The sequence below is a fragment of the Pavona decussata genome, unplaced genomic scaffold (assembly GCF_977016875.1).
Source record: "Pavona decussata unplaced genomic scaffold, jaPavDecu1.1 SCAFFOLD_155, whole genome shotgun sequence".
Lineage (NCBI taxonomy): Eukaryota > Metazoa > Cnidaria > Anthozoa > Scleractinia > Agariciidae > Pavona > Pavona decussata.
Window position 1 is genome coordinate 2,377,025 of NW_028145567.1, and position 24,389 is coordinate 2,401,413.

A 24,389-nucleotide genomic window follows, 5' to 3' on the forward strand; every position below is an offset into this window, starting at 1 on the left:
TGTCATTCCATTCCATGGTATATTGGTTATTTTTATTGCAGTCCCTATGGAATTGTTTCAAATGGAACTAACACAGGTAAGCATCTCGTGTCTTGTGAAACCTATGAATAATTAGTATCAGCCACATTTCTTCCTACAACTTAAAACTTAACTGACTTCGTTGACTTGAAGATTTCAGCTTTACTGTAGTATATAACATCTTAGTTCTGAATCTGTTCTTAATTTTTCCCTCAAACCCAAGGGTTACGCTTAAGAGGGAACGTGATCTGCGCTTATTTTATTACAATCGGTTCGGAGAATGTCATCAATATCAAGGACGATTGTATTGAAAAAGTAAATTTTCGTCGAAATAGTTAGAGTGATTGACAAATAGAAAACGCTTACCGAGCTAAGTGGTCTTATGTGCCGATCAATTCGAACTTTAACCCCTCCCCCCCCTCCATCCCAGGTACTTGACCACGCACCGTGCTTGGGTAGCGGGGCATTTGTAATGGGTTTGTCTTTTGGTCTAGCGGAATTAATGCAGGATTTTTAGGAGTTTTCACTCCCTGTAGGTAGGAATTTGAACAAACCAATCTTCAAAACTTGAAGGTTGGGGGGGGGGGGGGGGTGAATTTTACATGCATACATAAAAGCTAAAAGTGCCTATCACCCCTACCCAATTCCTTTCATTCTCAAAAGTAGACGTAGAAAGTAAGCCAAAACAAGCAAGTTAATGAGATTTGAACTTATTCTCGATTTTTAAAACGCTATCGAAATCACAATTTCCGAAGTTAAAACCGCACGATTAGAGGACTGGCACTAGTGAGTTGTGACGTCAACGCATTATCTCGATAACAAGCACACAACAAAACAGTAGTAAGTCGGAGTGAATTCTACGCGAGCTGTTTGGAGTTTCTGGCAGAATTTTTAGCTCAAAAGCTGAACACTGACGCCGAATCCGAGCAAAACTACAACTCAGATGATTCAGAATTTAACTACAACCCCGGCTACGTCATTGACGCGCCGATCAAGCACGTAAAACAGGAGTGAAAGGCGTACACAACTCCTACTCGCATGTTTAGCGCTTCTATTTCAGTCTTTTGATCAATTTAGCCTCTTGTATGTTTACAGCGGGTTGGCATGACGATTTGAAGGATTTATATGATAATCATAGAACAAAAGCGTGTGCTTAACTGTGGCATGTTTTGTATTTTAATCTCAAAGGACATTTTGGGTTTACAGTTCTGTGTTTAGCGCCTGCTTATTTCACCTCTTGTTGTTTCTGTTTGGCTGCTGTCGTTCTTATGCCATTTCATTTTACTAGTATTTAGATCTAGTTTGGCTCGTTTCAGTTCTAGTTAGGATTGAACCGTGTGATAATCTTTATTCTCCGAAAGCTACCGCTATTGTTGTTATCTTTGTTAGGATTTGAACTGTGTAATTATATCAGTTTATCTTACAGTTTTTGTATTGCGGGGCCCGGCCATTTGTTTTTGTGGCAAGATTTTGTGTCTCTGATAGTTGCTATTTGTTTTTTGATCCTTTCTCTAGCACTGTAGATTTCTAGAGAGCTATGCAATGCGTGAAATTGAGGGATTAAGTTTGTTTAGTTAGGGCTTCGTTTTTGCATCGCCTCGCTTCGCTCCGCTCTGAAGTTTGTGTTGAGGGAGCTTGCTATTTCAGCTTATTTCTAAATATTTGAAATCTTTCGGTTTTAAAGAATATTTTACTGGGGCCGAGGGAAGTGTAAGTAAGCAAGACTTTTCCTATGAACTAGAGGCTTGCCTTTTGTAAACGAAACCACCACATTAAAAAGTTTACTTCTAGGTAACATGCGGACCGCTGAGGAAACATATTTCGTGGCGTAAATATAAGCTTGTTCAGTTGATATTTTTATCATTTTTAAATTGTTTATTAGCTGAAATTGGTCTGGTAGTAAGAGAAGTAAAACCGCACAACGTTTGGAAAGCCGTTGCGTGTGTTATTTTTCAAAATTTCTCGATTTCCAGGTAAGAAAAGCCGACCTTTTGAGCAGTATTTCGAACATGTCAATCGACCGAGATGTTCGATTGACTCTTTACCTCGTTCTTCACAGACAAATTCAAGACTGACGTTTTTTTTAAAAAGAATGATCTGTTGTTCTTGGAAAGGCGACTCCCAATTTTATACACGTGGAATTGAGAAAGCAAAAGAACTAGCTTTATCATGTCACTGTGGCCCTTCATCCGCTCGCCAACAGACAGCAGTCTCAGAAGTAAAAGACTCCAATCGCCTCTTCGCATTCTTGTGAGTCTAGACCAATTATAAATTAAAATAAGTTTACTATTTCATTAGGTTTGTTTTGGCTGCACCTATAAGCTTAAATAAAAAAAAATAGAAACATTTCTTACCGCTCGTTTGCGGCGATGTTTGGCAATGGTTTAAATCAGTACACCTGGACTTGTGGTCACCTCTTTAGCATGGGCAGTTGGTGTCACATTTATACCGATATCATCTCGTTTCAGCCTTGAGAGGATTGGCTTGTTACTCACTTCATCAATAAATCAGGATCGACGCATGAAGTTGTCGTTCGTGAAGTGCTTGGAGCACATTAACGATTTTCCGGGTTAGCCCGCTTTTGTTTCATGAAATCGATCTATTTCTTTCTGCACTCCTTGCTTCATCATTATCGAACAGTATAGCGTGCAGAACTATACCCTTCTACATATCTGAGAAGGCAGCATATTCACCTACCACATACCTTCCTGGCACATTTCAATTCAGGACAGAGAATGTAGTGACAAATGAGCAAATGCTCTGTGGCTGAGATACCGGGTCGACGTCACAAGCTTGTTAGTTCCCAGTCTCTCAATTGCTCCTTTTTGTATTCAATATGGCGGAAAACGGCCTATTTTGGGCGATTTTGTCGTCTGATAAAAACAAAACGAAACATGGAATACGATTTATTTCTTCCCAAAGCGTCTTAGACATGCATAAATTTTCAAAATTCATTAAAACTGTGTAAACATTTTATTGTATATCTAGGGAAACAATGTTGACATACTTAAGACGAAAGGCACGTATCCTGGAAACACTCATTTAAAACTTGCTTTGTGGCGGATCCGTACTAGGAGAAAACATATTCCAATCGGTACAGGATCAATAGTTAACCAGCAATGAATGCAAAAGACTATAAACCGTCCCCTTGCAACTTTGTACAATTCCCGGATTATGTGGCATACACTGTATTTCACCAGAAGTAAAATGCTTCTCATTGACATTGCGGAACTTCTTAACACTGCAAAACAAAGCATCTTCCGAAACAAAAATAAATTCAAGTAAGAGCTTTTCTTATTGGTTGCATCTTTAATTGTTTAGGGCGCGATAGACATACAATGTTTTGTATTGTCGCGGACAATGCGATGCTTAGTCTGACACGAATTTCCTTCAAGTACTCTTCCAAAGTATTAACGCAAAGCTCGCCAGTGCATTTCCGAGGGAGACGAAGTTCTAAGTTAGTATGATGTGTATGTTATTGGCAACGGCTCTTTGTAGTCTAGTGGGGCTGTGCCTCAACTTGCGAATGTTGTTGAGTTCCTTCAGAGGCAAACCAAGACTCTCTCAGTTTCTTCAAGCACGCGACTCATTCGTCGTATCGCAGTTTGTCGCCCAAGTAACTTTGCTCGTAGTGAACTCCGTAGAAGCTTGGAGTGAGCTTGATGTTGTGACGATTCGACACAATGGATCTTGCTTTGCGTTTTACAACGTTGTCTCAACTTTCGCGATATTTTTCTCGGGTGGGAACTTGCTGGCGATGGTAGCGTTCTATTCTAGTTACACCAGAAGTTATCAATATCAAGAGTTACTCGCCAAATACTTGCCACTGGCAGCCCCTGCCTTGGGTTTTCTCGGCTCAGGAATTATTTGGTGGTTCAGTTGCTTTTCCCAGGAGTTTGCATCGGAAGTGATCGTCACTGCGTTCATCTTGGCCGCCACAATCGCTGTTCTTTTTATAGCCTGGAGAACGCGGCGCTACCACAAAACACCCGAATCTACAAAAACAGTTCTGTTCGAAACTGTGTTACTTGTACTGGTATTTTTGATGTGTGTCGGAGTGATGACAATTCGGATTTCTCGACTGCCTCTGTGTATGGCGGGAGATCAAGCCAGAGTACATGAAAAACTTTCTTATCTGCTTATCATGAACTATAGCGTTGGAATAGCTATACCTTTAACAGTGACCGACATGAACGACATGATCTACACCGACAAGATAAAAGTTGAGATTGTTTAGTCCGCGTTATCATGAAAAATAGTTGACCTGCCCTCATGTAAATCGTTCATAGAAGTTAAGCCTTGAAGCCCGATATCAACGTACAAACTCTCCTCACCAGAATGCATATATCTCTTATACACTCTGGCTTTTTTTATAAGAACGTCTAATTTTGGAGCTGAGGCTGAACGTTCTTATATTTTTTTTTGCGATTTGAGGCTGAAAACGTTCTTAAGATGTTCTTAAGAACCTGTATATAACGGCCCTGTATTAAGCGGCCAGTTTTCAAAGTCCCGATTGTTTGCTCATTCAAACGCTGTATTTGTTACCTGTATTAGGCTGCCACCTCTATTAAGCGGCCGCGGCCACCCTGTAGCAGTCCTATGTTTGTCTTTCTTTGTTATTTTTACCTCCTTGAATGGAAACTAAGCCATATGAGTAGTATCTCTCGGATGACTAGACCAATTTTATTCATGTATTCAAATAGATTCAAGACCCCATGTAGGTATAGGAGAGAAGGGTGTAATGAGATGCAAGCGATCTAGGTATAGGAGTGGTGTAATGAGATGCCAACGGTCTGGGTATAGTAGGGGTTTAATGAGATGCAAGGGAATGTATGATTTGAAGTTTATTATTGTAAATTAATTGGAGTAAAGTATACTGTGTTCTGGCTGTACGATTCCGCCCAACCATCCGGGTAGTACATCAAATATATAGGGAAAGAACAATGGGTGTGCTAAGAACCAATGAGAGATCACTGACGGAAACTATTGAACGGGTCAAACTGGTTTTGAGACCGGTTGGATTTGAGGATTCAAAATGGTAGTCATATTGTTGAAAAGGAAACCGGTCAATCTAGTTTTAAGCCAACGGTTTGTAGTCTGTTAGCTGTAACACCCCAAAAATGGACACCAGACAATATTTTATTTCAACTCAAATAATTTCATTGAATAAACATGATAATTTGTGTCTTTTCCCGTGTTTTGAAAACAGCTGACTGGAAAACTGCGTAAACTGTAAGTCATACAGCAGAGAGGTAGCCTTACCACAAATTGTGTCCCTTTTTTGCACTTAATCAGAGCAAACATAAATCAATTACCGCAGCTTACATTATTTTTAATTTAGTTACTCAACAAATTAATTAAAGTGAACATAAACAATTTCAGGACCTTGTTTTCGTTTAACCGATTTCGCTTCCGCGCTACCCTAGTTTCTCTAAACTAATTTTCCGGATAAGAAAATGTTGACAACAGAAGGAAAGCGAAAACGAAATCGTGCGTTTACTTTACAAGACCTACTTACTATTTACTTTCAAATAACAGTCATGTTGTCCGCTTTGTTACAACGGACTATTTACATTCAACTTAAAGTTGCAGTGTTTTCTTTCAACCGATTTCGTTGCCGCGTTACCCTCGTTTCTCTAAACTAATTTTCCGAAAGAGAAAATGTTGACAACAGAAGGAAAGCGAAAGCTAATTCGTGCGTTTACTTTACACGATTTACTTTACAAAATTGTCCGCTTTCTTACAACGGACTATTTACCTTCAACTGAAAGTTGCGTTGTTTGTTTTCTTTCAACCGATTTCGTTGCCGCGTTACCCTCGTTTCTCTAAACTAATTTTTCGGAAAAGAAAATGTTGACAGCAGAAGGAAAGCGAAAGCCAATCCGTGAGTTTACTATACACGATGTACTTTACAAAATTATCCGCATGTTACAACGGACCATTTAAATTCAGCTTAAAGTTATGCTGTGCGCTTGGCAACAATACTCGAGTCCTAAACAGTTCTAAAGAACGCAAATAGCAAAAAAAAAAATCGTTTTTGTTAAACCAGCTTTAAGTTACTATCGTTTCCCTGAACTAAAATTTTCAGAAAAAGAAATATTGGCAGCAGAAGGAAAGCGAAAACATATTTGTGAGTTTACTATACATGATTTAATAACGTTACAAAATTAGTTGCATGTTACAACGGACTACTTATATTCAAATAAGAGTCATGTTGTTCGCTTCGCAACAATAGGCGAGTCCCAAACAATTGTTTAGGCAAGAACAAAAAAAAACGTAATTGGTTTTTGTTAACCTGCTTTATAAGCATGAAGTTAAAGTTATATTTACAAAATTAAGTTTATCACTGCACGCTTAGAAACACACTAAAATGCCTTCCTCAGAGGAACGTGTCAAAACAAAAATATGCACTGTGACTCGAATAGAACGGTATTTATATTTAGAGAAAGTAACATTTCAATTCACGCAAAATTGTTCGCATGTTACAACGGACTACTTATATTCAAATAAGAGTCATGTTGTTCGCTTCGCAACAATAGGCGAGTCCCAAACAATTGTTTAGGCAAGAACAAAAAAAAACGTAATTGGTTTTTGTTAACCTGCTTTATAAGCATGAAGTTAAAGTTATATTTACAAAATTAAGTTTATCACTGCACGCTTAGAAACACACTAAAATGCCTTCCTCAGAGGAACGTGTCAAAACAAAAATATGCACTGTGACTCGAATAGAACGGTATTTATATTTAGAGAAAGTAACATTTCAATTCACGCAAAATTGTTCGCATGTTACAACGGACTACTTATATTCAAATAAAAGTCATGTTGTTCGCTTGCAACAATAGGCGTGAGAAATGAACAGCGTTGTATGCACACAAAGCTTTGAGAAATGAACAACAAGTTTAGTTTTGTTCGTAAAAGCTCTAATAAAACCTTAAGTAAAACGATGCAATTGACAGCGCAAATTTCTTTGAGCAACAAGAAGAAACGATTTCCCTTCGTTCGAATAACGAACTCCCACGCGTAGAACTAGCCGGGAGAACTAGTAAACTACAGTGTAAACTTAAGACAGCGTCCACTCGCAAACATCATTGAGAACATAACAATTAACTTCTTCAGCACGCGCAAAACTAGCAAAATTTTGCCTGACTTTATCACTAAACGCTAAGAAACAGGCTTAAAAAAAATATAGGGCTGTATTTAATTCATCTTAACAAAGTCCTTCGGAATGAATGGTTCACAAATCGAAATCATGCGCTCTGAATATTTTTTCCTTTGACAATATTCACCCGTGAACATAAAAATCCGTGTAAACGATTTCACATTTCGATAAAACTGTAATAACGCAAGTCGAAGGCGACACGAATAGTCAATAAAATCATGAAACTGGAGTTCTCTCTTGTTTATTCGTTTCATCACTTTGTTATTCTAACACAAGAAATTTTCACTTCAACGAAGCGCAATCTATTCGATGACATAAAACCAGGCGAAGACAAAAAGAAAAAACAAGCTCCATTGGTTTGCGTCTGAGTAGGTATGAAAACATCAGTTGGGCGGAAAAGGAAATTTAAAAATTCGAAAGAGTGCATTGTTCACGAAACGGGTTATGGTTGATGCCAAAGAGCAATTCAAACAAAATCAAACTTGTCAAACTGCAACTAGACACGCATCGTGTAACTTTGTACGTTAGCGTAATAAACTCAAGCATAGTAGGTGAATAAAACACCTTCAAATATAGTGTGACATAATAAAGTGGTGAATTAACAGTTCAGCGTCCTTTGGAGGCATTTCAATTCTCGTACTTTATCCACGTTATGCGTTGGATTATACACAGCTAAACACACACGGTGTAGATTTTCTTTTTTCAGCGCAGTAATCTCTTCCATCGCGTGTGAAACACGCTCAAATAAACGGTGCGACAAACATTCATTAAGAAAGCCGTGAATTAGCTAAGGCATCGAGGTGTTTCAATTCTCGCATTTTAATCTATCATAAACAAGCATCGTGTAAATTTTATGTCAATGCAGTAATCTCTTCCAATCGCGTGCGAAACACGCTCGCATGAAGTGCGACAAACATACCTTACTTAAGAAGGCGGTAATTAACTGGAGCATCCTTTGGATGTCTTTCAATGCTCGTACTTTAAATTATACCATCAATACGCATCGCGTAAATTTACGTTAGCGCGCATCACATTACTGCTCAGTGTCGTAACGAAATGAGAAGTGTACAATAAGTTATTTTACGCAGAAAAACTCGTTCATTCAAATGCAAGTGTAACTACATTGTGCAAAGTGCGTGATATTTTGTTTTGTAAACATAAGAACCGCTTTCTTCGTATTTGCAATAAACAACGTCCAACTTTTGAAAATTCAGTGAATGACACGAGCATGCTCAGAAGAAAGGAGATCCGAGTGCTCCTATGAGGAGTCGAACCTAAGACCTTCCGATTACTAGTTCGAACTTTTCAAATGAAACTGCATTTCTTACCTGAAAATGGTAAAGTTTTTACATGCAAAGTGAAAGGTCAAGTGAACAAACAATCGAGTCTACACTTCCAGCATTCGCGCTTCACTGAGATACGACATATTTGTATGAATCACCCGTTGCAAGCGATAAAAGCAACTCAATACTCATGGCCAACTAAAGTGAGTAAATTGTTTAACTCACATACTACTCTGAGTAAAAGGTACACACTCTAACCACATAATGCTCATTTTGTAAACTTGCAAGTGATGGAAGCAACTCAATATTCATTGCCAAATAAAGTGAGTACACCGTTTTACTCACATACTACTCTGAGTAAAAGGTACACACTGTAACCTCATGATGCTCATTTTGTAAACTTGCAAGTGATAGAAGCAACTCAACACCCATTGCTAAAGAAAGTGAGTAAACCGTCTAACTCACATACTACTCTGAGTAAAAGTCACACACTTGGACCGGCACATGATGCTCATTTCTTAAAAGTGCTCCGAGCATTCAAAGTTACTCATTATAACAAAATACTGCTCATTGACGCTAAAGAGTAACACTGGGTTTAGAGCAAGATGCAGTGCTTAACACGAGTCAGCTAAAGGGTGATGTCCAAAATTGGTGCGGAACCCAACTATGACACTACTCAAGATTACAAGCGATTAAAAACAATTTATTGAATTCAAAAAGAAAAACGTACAGTTTCTTACATAGTTAAAAGAGTCTCGTTGCAAATTTAGAGATTGTTGTATGTTTTAATTAGGATAGTAGGATAGGATAGGATAGGCTAGCTTGAAGATTGATATTAAAATTATTATTATTATTATTATTATTATTATTATTATTATTATTATTATTATTATTATTATTATTATTATTATTATTATTACTAGTTTGACGGCGTCATCTAGGTATCAACTCGTTTGACGGCGTCTATGTAGACGAATGTTCCTTCCTTGTTTGGTCACAAAACTATCTCATTGGTCAGAATAGATCAGACCATCGTTTTCTGGTTGGATGAAACCAATCAAACAACCAAGGGGAAAGTGTATAAGAGGAGTTTGTTTGACGGTCGAAACAATTCTTCCGTCAAGATGAGCTGTGAATGGATCAACGTAGATGCTTCTTCAATGCGCATGCCGTTTCCAAAAGAAAAGAAGTTGAAGTTAAAGTTGAAAAGGAAAAATCAAGTCACTGACAACACCTTGGACCCAACCGAGAGAAAACCCACTCGTCCCTCCAAAGTATCCACAGGAAGTAGAAAAAGGCAAAAGACCAATGAAGAAGAAGTAGAACTTGGTGGTACCATACAAAGTATTTTTCGCACCGAGGAGGACCAATTCAGAAAGACGTTAGAGGCAGAGTATTTCGGATATCGACCAAATGAAGCTGAGGATCCCAGAATGGTAAAACATCAGAGTCTTCTCCTTGATTCCAAAAAGGAAAAAGCAGATGTTATCGAAGAAGTAATTGAAGAGGGTACTTCTGTGAGCGAAAAAGAAAATGCCGTGAACAATTTGTTGAAAGAATTGGATTGCTTTGAATTGAAAAGACAGGACAAGGTCGAGAAGAAAACCACTCAGACAAATCCTGAAATGCATCCATTGGATCCGGATCACTTGCTGTGTTGTCCTATTCACGAAGTGTTTGTGGAAAGAAAGGTCTCACAAAAGGGTTGGGAGTACATAAAGTGTCCCCACGCCACCTGCCCACTGTTTGCTTTTGCTTTAGACATGTTGCCTTATATGAGTGCTGTGAAAAGTCAACTCCATGAGGAACTGAAACAAAAGTGGAACAATTTGGTTTGTTGCTGTTCCCGTTCTATGACGCTCAGTGTTAGCAAATCAGAGAAGAACCCTGGTCGTTTGTACTTAAGGTGCAACAATAACCAGTGCGAATTTTTCCAATGGGCTGATGTACCCCTAACCCAGAAAAACCGAGACTGGATAGAGGGGAACACTGAACCCCATCCTGGTGCCTACAGGTTTCCTCAGAAATGCCGTGATACCGAAGCTTATCCTTTGAGAAGTTACATTAACCCAGATCCATTTCCAAGACCCGTGAGAGGGTATGTCGGAAAAAAACTCCTCTGGGATGAAGCAGAAGAGGCTGTTCGAAATATCGTGGTAATAGATTGCAACAACAGGATTGTGGATCCACCGGAGCTAAGTGGTTACCTCTATCAACCTGAATGCAAAGAACAATACGTTCAAAAAGTCTATGACATTAGACGAAACGGTGGCTTGAAGATGTAAGACCGTTATCACATCCTTTTTTTTTTTAAAAGAAAATGTTATAAAAATATGTTTCTTGTCTCAATAAAGTCAGTTGTCACTATCATTTGCATTTTCCCTTGGTCATAAAAGGTTCTGATTGGTCAGATGTTTTCTTCTAAAACTGTGTTTGACTCGTATGGACGGGTTGAAACCGGTTGTGTCATGACATTCATTCGTTCTCTGGTTTGGTCAGAACGGACATTCTTTCCAATTTGAACAGCGAATATAGGCTATACCAGAGGCGGATTTGATCACTTCGAGATTTTGATGACAGAGTCCACATTTTGAGTAACACATCTTGAAAGTCACTTGAAAAGTGATGTGTGTCACGAGCCGGTCACAGCCATTTTATACAGTTTTTAAAAACCGCATCTTTCAAATAAAAACCCAAGTTTACCACTGGTCAAATTACCCAATGATGGTCTTATGTATGCTCAAGTTACTTGTCAGTTATGGGTTGTAATAGAGCGGATCATTTTGGTGTTGTGCAGATCCCATTTACGTTTAGGCTGGTGTTTTGTTTTTTTTGGAGACAGCAACACAAGACATGTTTAACCGGCTTACACGAGTCGAACCTTTTAAATGTATATAAGGGTCGCCAGTTTGCGTATTCTTTACAGTACATGTTGTTCTGTCGCCAGCCTCTCAGCCACTTTATTTTACCGAAGCGACGATGGAACCAAAGAATGAGATCCAACCACCTCACGTAACGTTTCACCCAATAGACGAATTGGAAAATGGGGAAAATAAACGTGGAGCTGTATTGGTTGGCCATGTCTTTCAGCTCGCTTTCGCTGCTGTATGTGATGAACTCATTCAGCAAGAAAAATGGGAACAATGTCATGGTTGTGCTATCAATCATCCAAGTCAGCGACAACATTCGTGTTTAATGATAGACAACGAGGAAGCGTGGTTCCGTTACTTCGATCAAGTGGTGGACAAAGTTGATCTTTCACGTATTAGGAGGATTGCAGAAAATGCTTGTGGTGCTCTCGGATTCAAACTCAGCGACAAATGGGAAACCTACGTCAGCGACTTGCCTAAACATCCCAGAACTGCCATTTATCTCACAACCTTAGAACTCAAGAGTGCCGGTGACGTCGTGCATTTAGAGGGATTGAAAACTTGCATTCTAAACGCTATTTATTATCGTGTAAATGGACAATACTACCACTATTTCAGGGATCCGCAAAGATCAGTTTATTCCGACCAAGAACTATCGGAAGTGGAACCGACAAGGGATTACTGCGCTCAGGCAAGAGAGGACCATTGCAGGGATATTGATTTTCTCGCCAATGAAATTCACAATCAACTTCGCTTTTGAGCAATAAGGGTAATTACTAAACAGTTACAAGCAATTAGAAAATTGATAGTAAAAGCTTCCGAATGGACCATGTACCGACATAGGTACATTAAATGTAAATTTAGATAACAACAATGATGCTAATCATCATCCTCATCACTCCTTTTGGAATGCGTTTGTAATAAAATATCATGTTTATTCAATAACATTAATTGTATGATACAACGTTATATCTTCTACGGTGTGTTGCAAAAAATTAAATTTTCTTTCGATCAAGAAATCGTTTGTGATTACTTGTTCTGTTGCGCCCTATTACCCCTATAACAAGTAACATGAGCATATATACGCTCAGAGCATGCGTTGCATGACTAACAGTTGACCACTCAGAGCATGCATAATACCACAATCGCGTAATATCCGTGTAGGCTGAGTACCACTTGAGCGTTCAGAGTATGGCAAGGATCAATGATGGACTATTACCAGTTACTCAAAGAGATGCAAGCACGCATGTTGCCAGTAACTCTCTTTGAGTGACTCAATTTTATTGATGAGTAAAAAAATTATTGGTTTACTCATTTCAAGGCAGGAAAGCGTCTAGAGCGAGCACGCATGTCACCAGTAGCTCTTTTTGAGTGACTCAATAAATGAGTCAAAAATTCATTAGCTTGCTCATTTCAAAGCAGGAAAGCGTCTAGTAAGCATCGCAGAACTAAGCTATGGCACATCCTTGTCAGTTCTGTCAGAGAACGTTTAGTCGAACATTTAATAGAGACCGTCACGAGAAGCAGAGTTGTCACAAGCGTCTAATGCAAAACCAAGAGGAGATGAGCAGTCAAAATACTATTAGTGACGATCATTCTTCAGATACTTTTGTTAAAGCAAACGCAGATGAAGGAGAACATGTAGGGAATCTAAGTGACGACAATGAAGAACGAGAATATGAATATGATGATGATGATGACGATGCTGATGATATTGATGATAAAGATGAAAGTGATGAAGAAGATGATGACGAAAACGATACAGACGATGACAAAGAAGATGAAAACACGGATAGTGACAATGAGGATGCTGGTGGTGATCCCTGGGATAAGTTGCGTGGGGAAGCTATTCGTGATCTGAATTCAGTTTGGGAGGAACAGGTCGAAGAGTACATGGTGCAGGGTTTTCGAAAACAAGATGCCGAGGCTCAAGCATCCAATCTGCTTCTTCCTGCTTATAGAAAGAGGCTTCGAACCTTATATCTACATTATCTGAAGTGGTACTGTGATCTTAAAACTGATCCAGTTCATAACAAGGTAATGAAAACGCTGCGTAGTTTTATGGAAGAGGATGAAATTGATTATACAGAGGCGGCAGAGGCAGCAATCACAAAACGGAAATACCTACTGAACAGACTATTTGAATACGAGGATTTGCATAAAGAAAGTTCAGACGGCGAAGAGTCGTTCAGTTACACAGGACAAAAGAGAAAATATCACGAACGTTGCTAGTAGAGTGACAAATGAATTCCTAGGCCGGTCGATGTCTCAATGCAAAACCAAACTAAAATAGTTAGACAGAAAGACGAGGAAAGATCCAACCTGTCCGCAAGCTGTTAGGTTACAGAAATAATCAGGGCAAATGTTCATTCATAGGTTACAGCAATAATCAGGACAATTATACACCACTCATAAATAGTACATCACGAATAAGACGTAGGAAATATGATGTCTAAAAAACGATTTATCTATCTCTATCCTTTCATTGCAACCACATGATTATTGTATTGTAGTGTTGTTTCTTCTTTAGACTCTTTTCACTATGTAAGAAACTGTGCGTTTTTCTTTTTGAATTCAATAAATTGTTTTTAATCGCTTGTAATCTTGAGTAGTGTCATAGTTGGGTTCCGCACCAATTTTGGACATCACCCTTTAGCTGACTCGTGTTAAGCACTGCATCTTGCTCTAAACCCAGTGTTACTCTTTAGCGTCAATGAGCAGTATTTTGTTATAATGAGTAACTTTGAATGCTCGGAGCACTTTTAAGAAATGAGCATCATGTGCCGGTCCAAGTGTGTGACTTTTACTCAGAGTAGTATGTGAGTAAGACGGTTTACTCACTTTCTTTAGCAATGGGTGTTGAGTTGCTTCTATCACTTGTAAGTTTACAAAATGAGCATCATGAGGTTACAGTGTGTACCTTTTACTCAGAGTAGTATGTGAGTAAAACGGTGTACTCACTTTATTTGGCAATGAATATTGAGTTGCTTCCATCACTTGCAAGTTTACAAAATGAGCATTATGTGGTTAGAGTGTGTACCTTTTACTCAGAGTAGTATGTGAGTTAAACAATTTACTCACTTTAGTTGGCCATGAGTATTGAGTTGCTTTTATCGCTTGCAACGGGTGATTCATACAAATATGTCGTATCTCAGTGAAGCGCGAATGCTGGAAGTGTAGACTCGATTGTTTGTTCACTTGACCTTTCACTTTGCATGTAAAAACTTTACCATTTTCAGGTAAGAAATGCAGTTTCATTTGAAAAGTTCGAACTAGTAATCGGAAGGTCTTAGGTTCGACTCCTCATAGGAGCACTCGGATTTCCTTTCTTCTGAGCATGCTCGTGTCATTCACTGAATTTTCAAAAGTTGGACGTTGTTTATTGCAAATACGAAGAAAGCGGTCCTTATGTTTACAAAACAAAATATCACGCACTTTGCACAATGTAGTTACACTTGCATTTGAATGAACGAGTTTTTCTGCGTAAAATAACTTATTGTACACTTCTCATTTCGTTACGACACTGAGCAGTAATGTGATGCGCGCTAACGTAAATTTACGCGATGCGTATTGATGGTATAATTTAAAGTACGAGCATTGAAAGACATCCAAAGGATGCTCCAGTTAATTACCGCCTTCTTAAGTAAGGTATGTTTGTCGCACTTCATGCGAGCGTGTTTCGCACGCGATTGGAAGAGATTACTGCATTGACATAAAATTTACACGATGCTTGTTTATGATAGATTAAAATGCGAGAATTGAAACACCTCGATGCCTTAGCTAATTCACGGCTTTCTTAATGAATGTTTGTCGCACCGTTTATTTGAGCGTGTTTCACACGCGATGGAAGAGATTACTGCGCTGAAAAAAAAAATCTACACCGTGTGTGTTTAGCTGTGTATAATCCAACGCATAACGTGGATAAAGTACGAGAATTGAAATGCCTCCAAAGGACGCTGAACTGTTAATTCACCACTTTATTATGTCACACTATATTTGAAGGTGTTTTATTCACCTACTATGCTTGAGTTTATTACGCTAACGTACAAAGTTACACGATGCGTGTCTAGTTGCAGTTTGACAAGTTTGATTTTGTTTGAATTGCTCTTTGGCATCAACCATAACCCGTTTCGTGAACAATGCACTCTTTCGAATTTTTAAATTTCCTTTTCCGCCCAACTGATGTTTTCATACCTACTCAGACGCAAACCAATGGAGCTTGTTTTTTCTTTTTGTCTTCGCCTGGTTTTATGTCATCGAATAGATTGCGCTTCGTTGAAGTGAAAATTTCTTGTGTTAGAATAACAAAGTGATGAAACGAATAAACAAGAGAGAACTCCAGTTTCATGATTTTATTGACTATTCGTGTCGCCTTCGACTTGCGTTATTACAGTTTTATCGAAATGTGAAATCGTTTACACGGATTTTTATGTTCACGGGTGAATATTGTCAAAGGAAAAAATATTCAGAGCGCATGATTTCGATTTGTGAACCATTCATTCCGAAGGACTTTGTTAAGATGAATTAAATACAGCCCTATATTTTTTTTAAGCCTGTTTCTTAGCGTTTAGTGATAAAGTCAGGCAAAATTTTGCTAGTTTTGCGCGTGCTGAAGAAGTTAATTGTTATGTTCTCAATGATGTTTGCGAGTGGACGCTGTCTTAAGTTTACACTGTAGTTTACTAGTTCTCCCGGCTAGTTCTACGCGTGGGAGTTCGTTATTCGAACGAAGGGAAATCGTTTCTTCTTGTTGCTCAAAGAAATTTGCGCTGTCAATTGCATCGTTTTACTTAAGGTTTTATTAGAGCTTTTACGAACAAAACTAAACTTGTTGTTCATTTCTCAAAGCTTTGTGTGCATACAACGCTGTTCATTTCTCACGCCTATTGTTGCAAGCGAACAACATGACTTTTATTTGAATATAAGTAGTCCGTTGTAACATGCGAACAATTTTGCGTGAATTGAAATGTTACTTTCTCTAAATATAAATACCGTTCTATTCGAGTCACAGTGCATATTTTTGTTTTGACACGTTCCTCTGAGGAAGGCATTTTAGTGTGTTTCTAAGCGTGCAGTGATAAACTTAATTTTGTAAATATAACTTTAACTTCATGCTTATAAAGCAGGTTAACAAAAACCAATTACGTTTTTTTTTGTTCTTGCCTAAACAATTGTTTGGGACTCGCCTATTGTTGCGAAGCGAACAACATGACTCTTATTTGAATATAAGTAGTCCGTTGTAACATGCAACTAATTTTGTAACGTTATTAAATCATGTATAGTAAACTCACAAATATGTTTTCGCTTTCCTTCTGCTGCCAATATTTCTTTTTCTGAAAATTTTAGTTCAGGGAAACGATAGTAACTTAAAGCTGGTTTAACAAAAACGATTTTTTTTTTTGCTATTTGCGTTCTTTAGAACTGTTTAGGACTCGAGTATTGTTGCCAAGCGCACAGCATAACTTTAAGCTGAATTTAAATGGTCCGTTGTAACATGCGGATAATTTTGTAAAGTACATCGTGTATAGTAAACTCACGGATTGGCTTTCGCTTTCCTTCTGCTGTCAACATTTTCTTTTCCGAAAAATTAGTTTAGAGAAACGAGGGTAACGCGGCAACGAAATCGGTTGAAAGAAAACAAACAACGCAACTTTCAGTTGAAGGTAAATAGTCCGTTGTAAGAAAGCGGACAATTTTGTAAAGTAAATCGTGTAAAGTAAACGCACGAATTAGCTTTCGCTTTCCTTCTGTTGTCAACATTTTCTCTTTCGGAAAATTAGTTTAGAGAAACGAGGGTAACGCGGCAACGAAATCGGTTGAAAGAAAACACTGCAACTTTAAGTTGAATGTAAATAGTCCGTTGTAACAAAGCGGACAACATGACTGTTATTTGAAAGTAAATAGTAAGTAGGTCTTGTAAAGTAAACGCACGATTTCGTTTTCGCTTTCCTTCTGTTGTCAACATTTTCTTATCCGGAAAATTAGTTTAGAGAAACTAGGGTAGCGCGGAAGCGAAATCGGTTAAACGAAAACAAGGTCCTGAAATTGTTTATGTTCACTTTAATTAATTTGTTGAGTAACTAAATTAAAAATAATGTAAGCTGCGGTAATTGATTTATGTTTGCTCTGATTAAGTGCAAAAAAGGGACACAATTTGTGGTAAGGCTACCTCTCTGCTGTATGACTTACAGTTTACGCAGTTTTCCAGTCAGCTGTTTTCAAAACACGGGAAAAGACACAAATTATCATGTTTATTCAATGAAATTATTTGAGTTGAAATAAAATATTGTCTGGTGTCCATTTTTGGGGTGTTACAGCTAACAGACTACAAACCGTTGGCTTAAAACTAGATTGACCGGTTTCCTTTTCAACAATATGACTACCATTTTGAATCCTCAAATCCAACCGGTCTCAAAACCAGTTTGACCCGTTCAATAGTTTCCGTCAGTGATCTCTCATTGGTTCTTAGCACACCCATTGTTCTTTCCCTATATATTTGATGTACTACCCGGATGGTTGGGCGGAATCGTACAGCCAGAACACAGTATACTTTACTCCAATTAATTTACAATAATAAACTTCAAATCATACATTCCCTTGCATCTCATTAAACCCCTACTATACCCAGACCGTTGGCATCTCATTACACCCCTTCTATACCTAGATCGCTTGCATCTCATTACACCCTTCTCTCCTATACCTACATGGGGTCTTGAATCTATTTGAATACATGAATAAAATTGGTCTAGTCATCCGAGAGATACTACTCATATGTTATTTTATGCGGTACCGTATTTACTCGAATAAGCGCCGCCCCCGAATAAGCGCCGGACTGGTTAATAAGCGCCGCAGCTCCGGTGCGGCGCTTATTCGAGTATTTCCATAATATGATAAAAATACACTGTAATCGCTGCAATGCGGTTCTAAGCCAGCAATGGGAATTTATTTTCATCAATAGTGATGTTTTTCAGTTCGAAGTGAGTATATCTTGATGCTCTTTCAATCAGTTCTCTCTTCAAAATGTTCGCGTTCTTCAGTTCTTGCGTGAAGGCTCTAAACTTAGCCTGCCCCTTCCCCCTTCCCCTTAGGAAGGCCTGATACTCAGGCTACTCTAAACTTTGCCGGTACGACAAGCCCAACCTCCCTCTTTCTCTTCCCTGTAACTGTTGCAGTATGGAGATTGTCAGCGTTTGCTGTACTCATGCGGTAAATTAATTTCTACAATCAAAATGTTTTGTCTTTGTGGTATGAGCCTTTTAAATAGGCGCCGCCCTCGAATAAGCGCCGCACAGGAGACACGAAATACGGTATTTTACTGTGTTTGAAATGCGATCCAGCCTGTAAGCTGATACTCGGCCGTTTAATATCGTTAACGCTTTCAGACGTCCGCGATGTGCTGAAGTACAGTACCATATCACGGACGCTAAAAAAGTTTGTTTTTAATATGCTTCACTCTTTAGCAAGAAATTCCTCTTTAATTAGCTTGCTCTTCAGCCATGTGACATTGAACATTGAGCCTATAACAACTATGAAATGATGGAATGAGATATTTTGTTGTGAACTGTAAGTCATAGAAATAGAGCACTGTATACCGTAGAAGAGTAGAGGACAATTTATTTCATAGTACTTTTACACAATGTTACGCGTATTATACCGTTAAGTTACAAATTGGCACTAAACTTTGTTTAAAGTATTGATTGCTTGAAAGAGTGTTGATTGTCCTATTGTTTCCTTGCGTGAAGTGTTTTGTATGATACGCCATTAAAATTGACGTTAGACAACGCCCAGTGAGTATTTTTAATGATCCTGTATTAAGCGACCAGCTCCTCAAGTCCCGAGGGTGGCCGTTATATACAGGTTCGACTGTACACTACATGTATTCCAGTAAACTCAATGCGGACGTGACCAGGAAACATATCAAAGTGATTATGACAAACCGAGATGTGCGTCACCATTTAATGTTATACAAAACATGCCCTTACGTATTTTGGTTAATTTATATTTGTTACCCTGATTTATATACCGATCAGCAAAATAAAAACGTTCTTAATCGACTCTCAGCCTGAGGAATGTTCTTAATACCTTCTTAAATTTTTGGTTAATCTCAGCCTCGACGTTCTTACAAAAAAGGTTCTTATAAAAAAAAAAAAAAAAAAAACAGAGTGTAGTGGTTTTGAGGAGAATTTGTTATAACGTCTCACGCTATTTTACCATTGTTGAAACTTGATACCGTACTTCATTCTCATGACCCTATAAGGCCCGTTTTAACGGTTTCAACATTTGCCCAACATTCGGTCAACAAAAGTTGAACGGATGTTGGGCGAATGTTGGATTAACGGAGCTGACTGTTCAAACGGTTTCAACGCCATTTAACATTTTCAAGAACAAAGAAAATGTTGAATCTATGTTGAATAAAAGTTCAAACTAATTTAAATTTGATTCAACACACTTTCAGTGAACAAGTTTTCAGCATTTTTTTACGCTTTCAGCAATGTTGAAGGACCTGTTCAAACTTCCCCGACATTTGGTTCAACAACTGTGTTGAACGCATGTTGAACCAAATGTTGAAACCGTTTAAACGGGCCTGAATGTTTAATCATGTATTCACTTTGTATCGATATTGGTGATCCGTACAAAGCGTGCGCACGTGCACTACGTCATTTTGATTGGCTCTTCGTTTCCTAGCTAAGGTTTAACTAGCCTGCGTAGCAAGCGTTTCCGTGCTGTTTCGGAGCAAAGAAAGACCGAGGAACGAGATTCTCGGTTTTGGCCGCGCGAGAAATGAAACGAGAGCCAAAAAATGAAAGAGGGCTTACTCGCGCCATTTTTCGCCCGGTCCTTGCTCGGAAACAGCACGGAAACGCTTGTTACGCAGGCTAAGGTTTAACCCATGCACCCTGTTGGGTTTGGCTAAAGTTACCTTCTATGTTTTTCTATGTTTATCCAGGCGTAATTTTTTTACCTGTAGTTAGAGTAAACAGAGAAGCGGTCACATTCAATATAGTTAACATTATATAAACAATAATTAATAGCCTTTGATTAATGACCCAAGCGCCATTCTTTTGTTTTGTATCATCGGCGAAGCGTAAATTAGAGAACAAACAGAAGCGAACACATTACCAAAATATTAAACTAACTATAGAGTAGATGTGACTATAACCAATGCGAGAGGAGAAATTAGGGGTCATATACCTGCTAACTCTCATGCATTATGCGTGAATCTCACGCCTGGGGACTAGAGACATCGATCTCACGCATCAAGGACAATTTCTCACGCATGACTCACAAATCCGGACGAGTTGTTCTAAAAAAACTTCATTTCATTTCAGATTTGTTTTGTATTATTTCTTTGCTCCTTATGACAATCGCAAAAGCTTTCAAATGTCTACAATCCGTTTGAATCGTAAGTGTTCAAAGGTCGTCGGAATATCGTCGGACATTTTCGGCAACGTTCGGAAGTATTCGGAAAATCATCGGAAATCTTCGGAAGTTGGTCGGACGTTTTCGGAAATCCTGGTCATGACGAGACAAAAATCTCACGCGTTTGACTCAGAAAAAGTTGGCAGGTATAGGGTCATGGGGAATATCCCGTGTTTTGGTCGAACATTTGTACAATTTTAAGTACCCCGCTCAAACACTGATGAATTGTTTGTAGATCATCAATAGCGAAAACCGCCATGTAGCAGTATGAATTCAACATGTAATATATGATGTATAACACGTCAATCGATCTGAAAGCGTTTTAACGGTTATTGGTCGAGCTGTTGACTTGGCGAGAATTGTTGTATCTCTGTATCCATGACTCGTATTTAAGTTTTGCATGTAGTAAAAGCACTTGATCACGCATGAAATCCTTCAACGAAAGCTGACTAGAATTCAGCGCTATTATTAGAAAAAGCACAATATTTATTTGCGCATTGACTCTAGAAAACTGACTGTAGACAATACAGGACCACTTTCTGTTCAGTTTAACTCCATAGCCGGCTCAAACTGGGAGCCATTAAACACGCGCGTGGTCTCCTTAAAGGAAAATGCCGTGCATTCCTCGTCTTTGGATGATTAGTAGGAGCGAGTGTGGTGAGATCGCAAGGCTTGCGCGCAAGAATCTACGCTTTATAGGTGCTTTGCGAGTTCACACTTTTAGCGATTTATGTCTTCTCCCGTAGATTTTAAGGGAAAAACTAGTGTTTTGCAGTTCAAAGCGTTCCTTAATTCTCCAATGATTATGTTGCTCTTGGCAGGAGAAGGAAACAGTGACCCCACATCACCCAACTGGGGAATGACGTACATCAAGGTAAGAATTGGTGAACGCTGGCAGAAACGGACAGTTTCCATTACAGCTGGATAAACTACTGCTTACTAAATTCAGACGTTTCAACCAACGGCCGTCGAAATTTGTTGCGCCAGACATAAAGGCGAGCGACCAACGAAATGGCTGGTTGAACGCCCAAAAGTTTTTTTTGACTTATGCCAACATGCCAACGGCCCTCACAAAACTAATTCGTGGGTTAAAATTTGGAAGGGTATGGGTGGGCCGACTCGTCTCCAGTCGTCTCTCTTGTCTTTGAGAAGAGGCACGCGCGAGGGGAGTGCACTCGAGAGGGATAGAAGCGCGGGTGTTACTGAGCCCTCGCGCGAAACGACGAGAGAGACGACAGGGGACGAGTCAGATGAGTGGGTTCATTAGCATGAACTACAGTTGACTCCCGATAACTCGAACCTTCAAGGGAAATTGAAAAAGGTTCGAGTTATCGCGGGTAAAATTATATAGAACATGACCTGAAAGGAAAGGAAAATTGGTTCGAGTTAGCGCGAGGTTCGAGTTATGATCGGGAGTCGACTTTACACAAACACTGTTACACAAGTGATAGAATTATACCTCCCTCCAGCGTTCCCTGCTGACTTTTATATAATCTAGGTGCTCGACACTGTAGGTTGGCCTTTTCTTAAAGCAGCCTTGGCTGAATGATTTGGACCAAGTTGGATCCCTACTTTTGTAGTCTTGTTGTTGGTTTAACAATGGCTGGTTCTATCTGCCTTTACCTCATTTCATTTTCCCTTTCTTTCTTCAGACTATAGTCCATATTTGGTAAATTCCTTGGCCGTCGTTAATTAGTAGTGTCCTTTCTTGTGACAGACTGAAGGTGAAGATGACGAGTCTTATGACGACCCCATAAATGTCGTACCCAAAACACCACAGTCCTCGTGACCATGGAGACATGGAATGAACTAGTGCGCATGCCTCTCCTCTGCCTCTATCATGGAACGCAGGAATTTCCAAAACGTGGGGCGCAAGGGTGTAACAGGAGCTTTGGGGAAGTACTCTCCGTGGCTGATCTGGAAGTGTCCTGTATTATCAAATGGACCAGGGCTCCTAGAATTCAAGAGAAGATGTTTTAATGGTGTTTGATGACTTGTTCGGTTACAGGCAAAAGTCAAAAGCTTTTAGCAAAAGACAGTTGTTGTGTACTGGCTTCAATTTCGCTTGCGTAGTCTCACCAAAGCGAGGAAGTCAATTGTAGAATATTTATGTTCGCACTTTTACGAACTATTCACTTCATCTCGGAAAGGTTTTGTTCTAACAACGGGTGAAAACACCTATACGCCTAGCGATTACAAAAAGCGAGGTTTTGTTTTTTGTAGTTGTTTTGTTTTTGTTCTTTTAATCCGTGGGTTTTCCAGACAAAATATCTCGTATTTAGGTATTGGAACGGACCTGGCTTTACCTCATTGGTTGATTTGCGATGGTTTGAGAAAAGAGTACAAGACGGAGTATGGCATGCTCGGGTGTACGTTTATCTTTTTACTTGCAAGGCTTTTCCATTACATTCATAGATAAGCAAAAATCATCAATAGTAGCCTGCAAGTACTGTACAACCACCTGTCATTGCTCCCGTCTAGGGAGGGGTAGGGGCTTCGCTCGTGGAGCATTCGCGTGAAAGGAACTTTTCGAAGGTTAATCGCAGACGCCCTTTTGCACGCGCTTGTAGCGGACAGGGAAACGAGTGGAGGCTGTATTTGCACAGTTTAGGAATACAAAATTATAAGTTATTAACTTATATAATTATTTATTAAAAACTGGATCATTGTATAATGCAATTCCAGGGATTTGATTGGCTTAGCGGCCATGATATATATGGTAAATCTTGAATAGTGCAGGGACCACTTGTACAAACAGCAGCAAAGTGTAGCCGGATCTTTGTGTCGATCAGGATCAGCAATGTTGAATAAAACGTAAAATTAAATGCAAGGCTGTCCGATCAGCCTTGCATTTAATTTTACATGATATATATGGCCATGCCCGGTAAATAGCGACCATTAAATTGTCTTTTGGTTGTTCTTGCAAAGCAGAATCAGCAAGATCTAGCATCATTTCTTGATTGTTTTTAATAAAACAATTATTCCACTCACGCTTGTTGGATATGAGATGTTTGTAGCCTACTCGGCGATACGCACATATCAGGAGCCATAATCATGGTTACGGTTCCTGCTCATATCCAACGCACGCTCGTTTACGGCTGATCTACCCTGTCTCTTGTAATACCCAAATTGACGTCAAGAAGTCCACAGTCTGAAGCCTTGGCTGGAAAGACTTCCCAGTTCCCTGTACATGTAGAAATACAGAACTTTAAAATAAATTATCCTTCGTAAGTGCGAAAATAGTCTTTTGGCTTTGAAAGAGAAGGCGAACAGGTTGCATTTTAATATGCGCGCACGTGAAAGTCACTTTCCGATAAGAAAAGACTAATACTGGGGAATGGGATGAGGGACTTGGGGAGGAAGTGGATATCGCCCTCGAACTCCAATCATTCAACTCCACAAACCAACGGAACAGCTCACTCCACTCGCCGAATTGTTTACACTTTATAAATTCCGAAGCCTGCCAGTAGCCCTGGTAGTCTCAAAGCAAAGCTTCGAGGTTAGGCTGCCTTTCGCCTCTCTCTTCCCTGACTCCATTCTCAGTCCACACATTGACCTACATTCGTCGGCTTTTCTTCTTCCTTTTTACTTTCTTTTCCTTTCCAAATTTCCACAAAGTCCGGACACTTCCCGCGATCC

General features: G+C 39.2%; 1 protein-coding gene and 1 long non-coding RNA gene across 2 annotated transcripts in view; one reads left to right on the top strand and one right to left on the bottom strand.

Moving 5' to 3' along the window:
• The window catches only part of LOC146465837 (STAGA complex 65 subunit gamma-like), a 35,570-nt gene extending 11,235 nt beyond the window's left edge, over positions 1–24,335 (top strand). Inside the window, exons 10-12 of the mRNA XM_085127962.1 lie at positions 42–76; positions 21,572–21,624; positions 22,468–24,335. Of these exons, the coding sequence (XP_084984088.1) occupies positions 42–76; positions 21,572–21,624; positions 22,468–22,539 (160 nt within the window). The 3' untranslated portion in view covers positions 22,540–24,335. The remainder of the gene's footprint in view (positions 1–41; positions 77–21,571; positions 21,625–22,467) is intronic.
• Positions 17,565–18,755, bottom strand: LOC146465838 (uncharacterized). Its single transcript, XR_014868217.1, has 2 exons — positions 18,459–18,755; positions 17,565–18,388 (listed from the first exon to the last, which is right to left on the bottom strand). It is a non-coding gene; the product is annotated as an uncharacterized LOC146465838 (long non-coding RNA).
• Positions 24,336–24,389: the final 54 nt, after the last annotated feature.